Source organism: Aedes aegypti, chromosome 1 (assembly GCF_002204515.2).
Source record: "Aedes aegypti strain LVP_AGWG chromosome 1, AaegL5.0 Primary Assembly, whole genome shotgun sequence".
Taxonomy (NCBI): domain Eukaryota; kingdom Metazoa; phylum Arthropoda; class Insecta; order Diptera; family Culicidae; genus Aedes; species Aedes aegypti.
Window position 1 is genome coordinate 35,911,240 of NC_035107.1, and position 11,131 is coordinate 35,922,370.

An 11,131-nucleotide genomic window follows, 5' to 3' on the forward strand; every position below is an offset into this window, starting at 1 on the left:
TTCACTCTCATCCATTTGGGCGGAGGTACGGTTACTGAATCAACCAGGACACTGAACCTGCAAATAAATGAAATTCTTCAATAGTGTACATAGGTGTACATAATCTGGGTTTTTGAACTGGCTTCCCATTCTTTTTCTTCTCTCTGGCTCTACGTTCACGTTAATTGATACTCTATGTAAGGAGTGTCGGTAAATATTCTTTATCGACCGGACCAGGAATCGAACCCGCCGTCTCAGGATTGCTGATCCAAAGTCTTAATCAATAGTCTAATTGGAGACCCGCTGACTTGGACTTGCCCAAACTGTGAAAACCACATCATTCACCGAAAAAAACGCGAAAATTTCGAAACATACCACAACAGGTAGCGAATTCCGGCGCACAATCCCTTCAGGGAGAATAAATTTTGTTCCCCTTCTCACCAGCAAGAAAATTTCTCTTCGAAGAAATTGTGCGTCGGAATTCGTTACCAGCTGATGAATTCCGGCGCACAATTTCTTCGAAGAGATTTCTTGCTGGTAGGCAATGGGTGAAAATTTCTTCTCTTCAAAGAGATTGTTCGCCGGAATTCGCTAGCAATTTATCAAAAACGCGATGGAAAATACATAAAGCATTCTTCCTAGATAATTAACTATTAGTTAAACATAAAATAAACTAACTTACCTTTACAAAACAGCTGAAAATTACCGTAAAGCTGAAGTTCTCCTGCACACCGAGCTGCTTCTCGCACTGCAAAAAGATAAACAAAACAAATCGTCTACCGCAAAGTCAAGCGCAAGATTTGAAACGAGTCAAATCTTCCGGTTGACTTTGCGGTCGATGTTGCGTTTAGTACAATTTAGTACCAAACCGCAAACTCAATCCGGATGCATTGTGCGTTGATCCATATGATCACGGCCATTTAAAATAGTTGTCAAAAATCCGGATTGCTAACCGGATCCATTGTGCTCCGGCCTTAACGCTACTCTCGGTTGTCCGTTCACGAAAATTCGAAAATAAGCGACGCATCCATAGGCCTCCTCACTCGCGTCTGCAAATACGTGCAGTTCAAGGTTCTGATAGTCAGACGGTTTCACTTTTGAGAAGTAGCAGCGCGGGATCTCCATAGCCTGTACTTGAGGCACCAACGCTATCCATCTGGACCATTTTTTCGCCGAATCAGCGTCTATTGTCTCGTCCCATGAGCAGCCATTCCTCCAAAGGTCTTGGATGATCATTTTTCCAAAGACAGTAAACAACGTATACAGACCCAGCGGATCAAAAAAGCTCATGACGATACTCAACAATGTTCTTTTGGTTGGCAGCTTCTCTCCCCTTAGGTATGATTGCAGGTCATCACGCAGAACGGCAGCAAACACGAAGACATCTTTCGAAGTATTCCACGACATACCTAAGATCCTTTCCGTATAGCTGGACTTGTCGCAGTTGAAGTGGATCAATCGATTATCCGGTTGTCCATCGAAATGTTGGAGAAATTCCGTACTGTTCGAAACCCAATTTCGAATATTGAATCCGGCCTTTGAATGGATGAAAGCGACTTGATTTGCCCGTTCGATAGCCTCGCGAACTGTAAACGTTGAGTCCAAATAGTCGTAGACATAGTGTTTGTTGACAATAGCCTCGACCGCATCAGGGAACTCTTTACCATACTCCTGGGCATTTAAATTTTTAATATATTGAGCAGAACAAGGCGAACTTGTTGAGCCAAAAGTGGCGACATCCATAACATAAATGGTTGGGGGTCCCGAAGCATTCGGCCGATACAAAAATCTCTGGGCTGACTTGTCACATTCACGAATGCGTACCTGGTGGTACATTTCAGCAATATCACCACCAAAGGCGATTGGCCGCTCGCGGAAGGGGCACATGACAGATGGAAGGCTAGATAAAAGATCGGGACCTTTTAGCAGCTCAGAATTTAACGACCGCCCTTGTACTGCCGCCGCAGCATCCCAGACAAGCCGGACCTTTCCCGGCTTTTTCACGTTCAGCACAACGTTTAAAGGAAGATACCAAACCTTGCCTGCTTCACCTTCCATCAATTCTTCGTTGGTAGCGATATGGGCATATCCTTTTCGTTGATAGTCTTCAATCTGCTTCTCCACGTTTTGCGCCAGTTCTGGGTTTTTTGCTAACTTGTATTCCAGACTCTTCATTCGCTTGAGTGCCATCTGGTAGTTATCCGGTAGTTGAGGTTGGTCGTTTCTCCATAAAAGACCAGTTTCGAAGTGCTCACCGACTCGTGTGGTCGTTTGTTCTAACAACATTCTAGCTCGACGATCTTCGTTGGACTCTGGTAGAACGTTAACAACTAAGCCAGAATCCTCCAACGTGAAGTGTTTTCGAAGAAGTTCCTGGAGGTCGATATTTGACAATTCACCAGCCGTATGATGCCCAGCGAACCCCGTTGCCACATTACCGTTTCCTTGAGGGCCGTATATTGTCCAGCCAAGCCTCGTACGGACTGCAATTGGTTCTCCTGGGTTTCCTATACGCGACTCCAGAGGCGCGTACACGTGTAGGTGTTTTAGGCCGATAAGAATTTTCGGAGAACCACCTAGGCAATCGGCAACTGGTAACCCACAAAGGTGCTTGAAACGGGCCTCCACTTCGGCGAACCGGATCTTTTGCTCTGGTAATTGGAGCTCTTGGACGGTGTGAACGTTTCGCAGGAGAAACCTTTTGTTCGATCCACTTGATGAAATAGAGACATCAACACGCCTAGATTCTCGTTCTAGTCTACTCATACCTGCTGTCCACTTCACAAGTATCGGTTCCCATGCGCCTTTTAGCTTTAATTGATCGGCAACGCTACCCTCCATAAGGGAATAAGAAGAACCTTCATCTAAAAACGCAATGACGTCACAGCTTCGTCCTTCGTGGTGTAGTTTAATCGGAACCATCCTAAAAATAACAGGATGTTGTTCCGAATTGGGTCCTAAAATTTTTAATGAAATCTTGTTTTTATTTAATAACACGAAAAAGCATGTTACTGTAACTACTTTAGCAATTTTTCCCGCTCAAATAATGGCTATAACATGTTTAAACTTTAATTTAAAAATTTGGTCCATAAATGAACCTTGACACTTTTGATCATGTTTGACGTTCGCTTAGTCGACAAAAACACCACAGGGGTTTTAGTTCGACCACTGGGGTTGTTCCTATCTGACATTTCGTAAGGGACACGGAAAACAAAATACACCCAAAATTTGAGTTTAAGCCAAAGGATGTGACAAAATCTAAAAAAATGTTTTTTGGGCTTAAACCAACGGAAAACATTAGAAAATTGAGTAAACATGTGTTTTTGGCCTAAACTTAAGCGTTTGGCACTAAAATTGGGACAGGGCTTTAGGACCCTATTGTGTACGTGGCAGTTTGTAGGTAGTGGTGCAATTGAGTTTGGTGGGTGCAGAAGGGAATGGTGCCTTTCCTTGCATTCGCCGACGTTACAGTGTCCCTTAAATCGGCAGCGTGACTCGCCATGTTCGTTTAAACACATTTTGCAAATTTTCCACTTCTCTACAATTTTTACTTTATCGCCCCAGACCAACTTACGAAAATCCTCGCAGACACGGGTCCGGTGTTCCATGCTATTGCATCCACGACACGGCCTGCGATTGTGCTGGTTTATCGATGGAATCGATGACTGCTCCACTCCTACATGTGCATTTAGAAATCCTTCAGTTTCCTTGATCCTGGACCTTTTCTCCTTGCCTTCCCGATTGGGTCGCCCGTCGATTTGAGGATTGGTGTAAAGTGTGGCCTCCGTTGCTTCCGAAACAATTTCGGAAAGGAAATCCGAAAACGTACTGAGGTCCACTGCTGGCTGTTGACGCTTGTGTCTTACCCATTCCATTTTCGTGCTAGGTGGCAACTTCTCTACAAGCTCTGTAATGAGCATAGGGTTTACGAGATGGTCGACCATTCCTGATGCCACCAGGTGGTCACATAGTTGTTGAACAATCATTCCAAAACTGATAAAGGTGGTGAGACGATCAGTACGAGGTGGATCTGCTCTCCTCGCCTTTTGCATCAATGAATGAAGCAGTTGTTCCGGTCTGCCATAGAGGTGCCGTAGCGTTTCGATCACCCTTGGAACTGATTCCGGCAGCAATAATCTGCTTCTAACAGCTTCCAGTGCAGGCCCTTTGATGCTTTCTTGAAGCCTTCCAAGATTCTCCAGGTCAGTCCAGTTGCAAGCCGCGTTCCCGTTGTTGAAGCTGCTGATAAACAGTGGCCACTCTTCTGGCCGGCCTGTGAACACTGGCAGCTTAGCAAAGGGTCCTTTTCGAGCTGCGATTTGGGCTCTTGTTAACTCTTGCTCTTGATATACGGTTAGTACCTGATGTCGACGATCATTCAAGACTGTTGGTATCGGATTGGCATTCGTAACGGGCTGGCTTTCTTGATGCATCAGTACTTCGTTGACGAAAGGAAGGAATCGGTAAAGACGGTTTGTTTACCTTACTTGCTGGAACTTGCGGGTTTCGAAGCGGCGTTACTTCCTTTGGACCACTTTCTGACGACTCTTGATGATTGTTGATGGTACCCAGTTGCGTTGGCACGTCTTTGGGGGTGGAGAATTTGGGAAAAGCTCCCCGGGGATCAGCAACAGGCCTGAGCTGATCATTTTGGAATTTCAGCTTATCCCTCCACAACTTTTCCAAATCCGCTTCAATGTGCTCCTGACTTGGTAAGATGATACCACCTACGGCGCCCTTCTCCTGGTCCAAGGGGTCGAGACTGCCATGAAATTCTTCGTACAGCTCGCTCCGCATCTTGTGTAATTCCGCTTCTACAGCTTTCTTTCTTTCCAGCATTTCTCTCTCCAGACGGATCTGCATCATCATTTTTTCCTTTTCCCTTTCGAATTGCCGCTCAAATTTTTGTTTCATCAGCAATAGCTCCTTCTGGTGCTTCTGTTCTTCTTCGTCATCCTCGTCGGCCGTCGACGTCTTCGTGTCGTTATTTGCTCGTTGGTCCGTCGAATCGGAAACTTCCAATATTGTACCACTTTCGCCTTGATTGGAGGTATTGTCCGCTGTTTTGCTCGCTTTTCGGCAATCATCACACGACCAAGGGAGCTTCTCGATGTCCGACGTTACTCCAGCACACATAAAATGGAACCATTTTTGGCATTTCTCGCAAAGCACCATATTATCATCTGCATGATTCGGCTTTTCGCAGTGCGCACAATCATAGCCGGTCTTTTCAAGGTTATGTCCGTCTTCTGCAGGCTTCATATCAATAATTTTTGAGAATTTTGTTCAGGACACGTAGAAGAAATACACCTTTTTGTAGCATACAGCTCAAAACTGGAAATAATTTATTCAATTATTGAATTAAGTTTGTTAACCATACAACTACTTACATTATTGATGTTCTCCATGTGGTTTCTGTGACCTGACAAATATTTTATTGTGGCGTTGTGAATTCTAGCCTATTTACGATAAATTCATTCAATCATCATATAATTTAATTTAATTCATTTTTACTTACAAATCCGAAAACTTTAGGCTTAATTTTATTTTCAGTTCACTTTAAATTCCAATTTCCAATAGATTTTACAACTATTCCAAATTTTAGCAACTCTCAGCATCAATCCAGTTCTTCTTCTTTTATTTTTGATCCCTAAACTTCAATTGCTTTTGACATTTCTCAGACCTGTCACTGTTCGACAAGCCCACTAGGGTTGTGCCCAGTGGGGGGTGCTAACACATTATAATTCTTAAATATCATTTATACTTTGAAAGAATAAAAGAAATATATGCATCTCATGGGGTGAATGGACCGAATATGATTTTAGTATGAGTTTTAAGCATCTTAGAATTTATTTATTTAAGCGTGTACTTGAAAGAGTAGGGGTGCTCGTTTGCGCGCGAAAAACTTCTCGCTCGTTGATGCTGCCAAATCTGACAGCGACTGTTTCACCGACCGTTTAGAACGACGACTGTTTCAAACGGTCGTGAACAGTTAGGAACTGAACGGTCAATAATTAGTAAAAAAAATCTGTGGCCTTAAAAATTTGAAGTTAGGCTTCGTTTTAATATCACCTTAAGGGAGCGTTGGCTGTATTTAGTTTTTTTTGTGTGTAGGTCAAAACGTTTTCGACCACCAGGAAAAGAACCCCCGGGTTGCCCTCGCGCATCTGTCATTTTCGATGTTTCGAAAAACACGTTGCTCCGTGATCTGCGCACATCAAACAAAACACGAGATTTTCCACCCACCGATCGATCGATTAGTGCACGTGTGTGTTTTCGTTTAGTGCCAACAGCTTTTTGTGTTTTGAATATTCCGCATTATTGAACGGGGGGAAAAGAAGCTAAAATTGGATTGCAAAGAACCCCAACCTGACCCTCACGATGGACACTCCGAGTCCGAACTACTCCGGTGGATCTTTCCTGCAGGATTCGCTAGAGCAGCAGCCGTCCAAATCGATGGAAGAGCATTCGCCGGAACCAGTGCAAGGAGCAGCCCAAACAGCACCGCAGAATCCCCACGCCGGTTTCGATCCCCATGCTGGAACCAATTGGCTCTATCCGATCGATTTCACCAGCTCCGAGTATTTGCCGCTGATTGCCGAAAAGTGCTTGTATCACAATTCTCTGGTGATCCTTCCGAACAAGACGGAGAAGACGTTCATCACGGCGGTGACCATGTACAACATCTACCGTTGGTATCCGCTGGGAAAGGTGCTTTACGTGGCGCCGAAACGGGGCCACATTGACGACCAGAAGGTCGCTTGCGAGCAGTACATGAAGTTCCTGCCGACGGATGTGGTGGACATGGCCATGAAACCACACGATCGCGTCCGGATGTGGATGGCCAAGCGGGTGTTCTTTATCTCGACCACCATGATGGTCATGGACATCAATCGGGCCTTGCAGGACATTCCGGTGATGGACAAGGTCAAGCTGATCGTGATCGACGATCCCCAGCTGGAACCTCGTCAGAATACCAAGATTATTCAGAAGCTACTGGAGCATACGAAGAACTTCCGGGTGCTGTGCGTTTCCACGACTTCAGGGAAAACGGTCGAGGCGAACCTGCTCAAGTCTTGGCTCATTTCCAACATTGAACTGCAGTGGGGCAATCCGCATGAGGCGCCGGAAGAATGGCTGATGAACAAGAAAGAAATCAGCAACATCTGGACTCCGTTGGGACAATCCCTAACAGCACTCCTGGAGGAGTTTAAACAAGTAATCCAACCCTTCCTGCAGAAACTCCTCAACGCCAAACTGATCACGAAATGTGAATTCGAGCGAATCACCCAGGAAAACATCCGCCTGGACAGGGCCCGGTACGAAGAGGCGCTGCTAACGGGAACCATGCGCAATGACCATCACGACCTGATGCTCAATTTTCACATGGCCGAGCGACTCCTGGAAGCGTACCGCATTTTAGAACGGGAGGGCATTGTAGCGCTTCTGGAGTACTTCCACCGCGCCAACGACGTCATCGTGCAGGCCGATCCCAGCGTGGTGGCCTTTCTGAACAAGCTGCGTGTGGGCGTGTACAATACGCCGCATCCCAAGTTCCGCACGTTGGAGAACTTTCTGAAGGAGTTCTATCAGGTAACGGTTTACGACCAATTGGCCTTGGTTTTGATGTGGTTCTTCTAACTTTCAGAGAAGAACTGATGCCAACATATTGATTGTGGTGGAGCGCATCGATGCAGGGGTGGTCATTCAGCAGCTTCTGCGCCAAATTCCGGAATCGATGCCCAAGTTGATTGTTGGTAAGTTGGGTATGGGCTGAATAGAGGATTACTCAGGGCTGGAGGTATTGTGTTTTTCTTTCACTACTGGACTGCGTGCAAAAGTGTGAATAAAGGGCGGGATTGCATTGAATCCTGTTGGTGTCTTCGGGGGACTTATTCTTATTCAAGCAGATTTTCCATTCCTTTTACAAAGATTAATCTGAAAATTTTCCCAACCACTTCCAGGATTTCTTCCAGAGATTTTTGCACTAAATATTCCATCGATTGCTCCAGTGATCACTCGAGCAGATTTTCCAAAGATTCCTACAAGAGTTCTTCGAATCTTCCAAGATTTACTTTTGAGGTATAGAAGAGGTTAAACGAAAAATTGGATCCCGGGATGGCTTCCTTGAAAAATGTTTGGAGGCATCTTTAAAGGAATTCCTGCACTGGAGGAATCTTGGTAGTAATTCCTCGAGGTATCAATGTAAAATTCGCTGGTAGTATTCTTAAAAATATTTTATACGAGAATTTCAGAGAAATTTCTTGGCAAGTCCTTGAAAGAATCCTTGAAAGCGACTTCTGTAGAACCCTTTGGAAAATACAAGCAAATATTTGAAATACATTCTAATGATCTATGGAAAATCATGAAAAATACACAACGTTATATTTGGCGTTATCAAAAAAAATCTTGGAAATAATTATTTTGTGATCTCTTTTTCCAATGATAAGGTCTCTTAAGTTGTATTTTAGACATTTAATCGCTCTTCATTTCTTTTCCAGATGCAAATTTTGCCCGGGATGTACAGCAATTTCGACATGGTCAGTTCAACACTTTGATTGTCACGGTCCAGGTCGAACCGATTCTGGTAATTGGAAAAATCGATCTGATTGTCCTGTTCAACATGACCAGCAAGCCCCGGGAGTTCCTAGCTCACATTGCCCGAACCCGCGGTGCGGAACCCGGAGCGATCGTGACCTTCACAACCGAAGGCGTCGAACAGCTGGAAATAGCCGACATAATCAACACCCGCCGCTTGTTCTACTTCGAAAATCGAAACATCCTCCCGATTGGAGTGGACCTGTCCAGCTCGATGATGCACAACTCCCCGGGGCTGATTCCACCTGGCTTCCAACCGAAGGGTCGCAAGATCTTTTTCAACATTCCGACTGCGACGACGGCAGCAGTAGAATCGCAGGACCAACCCGGAACCAGCAGCAGCGGCAACGGGTACAAACTGGAACCGATCAGCCCGGCATCGTCTCCGGTGGTCGGTGGCCAGAAGCGTAAGGTTGTGGAAGTGCTTGCCGACGTTCCGGCCACATACGACGTCATCAATGGCCAGACCTATTACGAGGTGATCTCGTTGAAGCAACAGCATCTCGAAGTTCCGCTCTCGCCGGGACCAGCCTTTATGCCCACGTAGGTTGGGCATGCGTTGATTGAGTTTGATATTCCATTAGTTGTAAGGATCTGAGTTGATCTCTATATTTTCATCATTTTGACTGTTACAACTGTAGGTTTATATTATGAAACGCCGCGAAGGTGTTTTAAGTTATAAAGACGATCTGATTCAATACACTATTTTTAAAAACTCCATGTACCATTCGTTTGACCGCTTGAGAGCTCTCATTTTGCCTAAGCTCTAATGATTCCAATCCACCCAGCAAATTAGTCCAATAAGGTTTGCCGGAAAACCATATTATTTCTATATGAATAACGATCCTACGACACCTTGAAGTCTCCTGCTCTGCGATGGATTCATCGATCCGCCTATCAAAATCTGCGATCCACGCTTTCTTATACTAATCGGAATAGAAGCGAATACCACCATTGTAAGATTGCTGACCGGCATACTTGCATCATGTCCTTCCCATCGTATCCTTTCAGCTTTTATTACGTCCTGAACACTGAGTTCGCCGTAGAGTTGGACGAGTTCGTGGGCCTACCTTCGCGGACAAACAACACCAAAAATGAAGCTAACCACAAGTCGTTCAGACTCAAATACTTCAAGTGCTTGTAGGTCCTCCTCGAGCAAAGTTTAAATATTTTCGTTCTCCTGGAGAACTACCAGTGCTTTAAGCATCTTACATTTTACCAAATAGTAGACTCGTATGATTTTTGAAGTTTCAGTATCCTCAGCTAGCAAACTTCTGTAATTTTTTGGGTGCAATCTTAAGGATCATTATCTGAATCCATGAGGAATCCTAAATGCTGCTGAATCAATAATTGAACTGAATCCTGACAAGTTCCAGCAGATTATTGGTGATGTTAGGCAGAACCTGTGGATTTCTAACGGAATCTTGACAGCTTTCAAAAGAATTTTGTGAGATATTAAATCCGAATGAAGTTGCTTGCCTTGTAAATCAAATACTTACTTGATACTTTATGGGCTACATTCCGCTACGTTAAATCTAGGCCAAATGGATAATTCTTCTCCGCTAGACTCGGTCCTGAGCCAATCGCTTCCAGTCGCCCTGAACGTTAAGTGCCCTTAAGTCCTCTTCAACTGCAAAAAGCCAACGTGTGCGTGGCCTACCACGAAGCCGACGGCCTCGTCCAGGTTCTCTACTGAATATTATTTTTGCTTGTCGTTCTCAAAAACTTCAAACGCTTTCCGGTCGACCTCTTTTAACCTTCCTTAGTCCCTAACAAAAAATTACAAATTGTGACTTAGGGTCGTTTTCGACCCGAAAATTCAAACAGCTCGTGAAAATCAGTGTGTTGACCGAATTTAGTTCTGTTGGGCTTAAATGAAGGGCACACATGTCTAGTTTCAGAAACCCTCCCGGAGATTCGGATTTGGTCACTGTGGCCACCGGGAACCTGCTACATATGAAAAAAGTCCCTTTAGAGACCCTTACTTTGACGACCTGTAGTTTCGTAACTAAACAAGTAATCTGAATCGTTCTCATATTGTTGAACAAGTATTCAGGTGGACTGTGAATAGAGATTCTCAAATCGCTTAGTTATTCATACCCGGTTTCGGAAACCCGGAACATCCGAAAAGTAAGCTTCTATCGCAGTTTTGTATATGTAATTCACATCGGTGCTATTCGCTTGATGGATATTTTGGCATAATTTTTTTCTGTAATAAAGAACCAATTGCCGGCGCATATTCCCTGAAAAATTCGGTCCAGTAATGTCAATGCGGAACCGGTTCCTGGAGTCCCGGGAGGAAACCAATCTGGACATTTCGATGAAATTACCCAGGTTTGAACCTCTAAACCAAATGAATTGTGTCCAATTCTTTACGATTTTTTATGTTTGGATGTATTTTGCCGAAAGAATTAATGAAAGGTTATTCTGGTCCTTTTGGAGCACCGGAATGGCCACCGGGAAACCCGTAATATGGGACCACAAAGTTTTGGCACCAAAAGTAGGCATGCGACGGCTCAATCTTCATGATTTTGCATCTCTGTGACTCTGCTAG

The 11,131-nt window shown here is 44.5% G+C and overlaps 1 protein-coding gene across 1 annotated transcript; it reads left to right on the forward strand.

The window, feature by feature from the left end:
- The first annotated feature begins 6,152 nt into the window (after positions 1 to 6,152).
- LOC5578703 (Fanconi anemia group M protein) lies at positions 6,153 to 9,297 on the forward strand. Its single transcript, XM_001663953.2, has 3 exons — positions 6,153 to 7,572; positions 7,628 to 7,736; positions 8,481 to 9,297. The coding sequence occupies exons 1-3, from the start codon at positions 6,361 to 6,363 to the stop codon at positions 9,122 to 9,124; spliced, it is 1,965 nt and encodes a 654-aa protein (XP_001664003.2). The 5' UTR covers positions 6,153 to 6,360; the 3' UTR covers positions 9,125 to 9,297.
- The last annotated feature ends 1,834 nt before the right edge of the window (positions 9,298 to 11,131 follow it).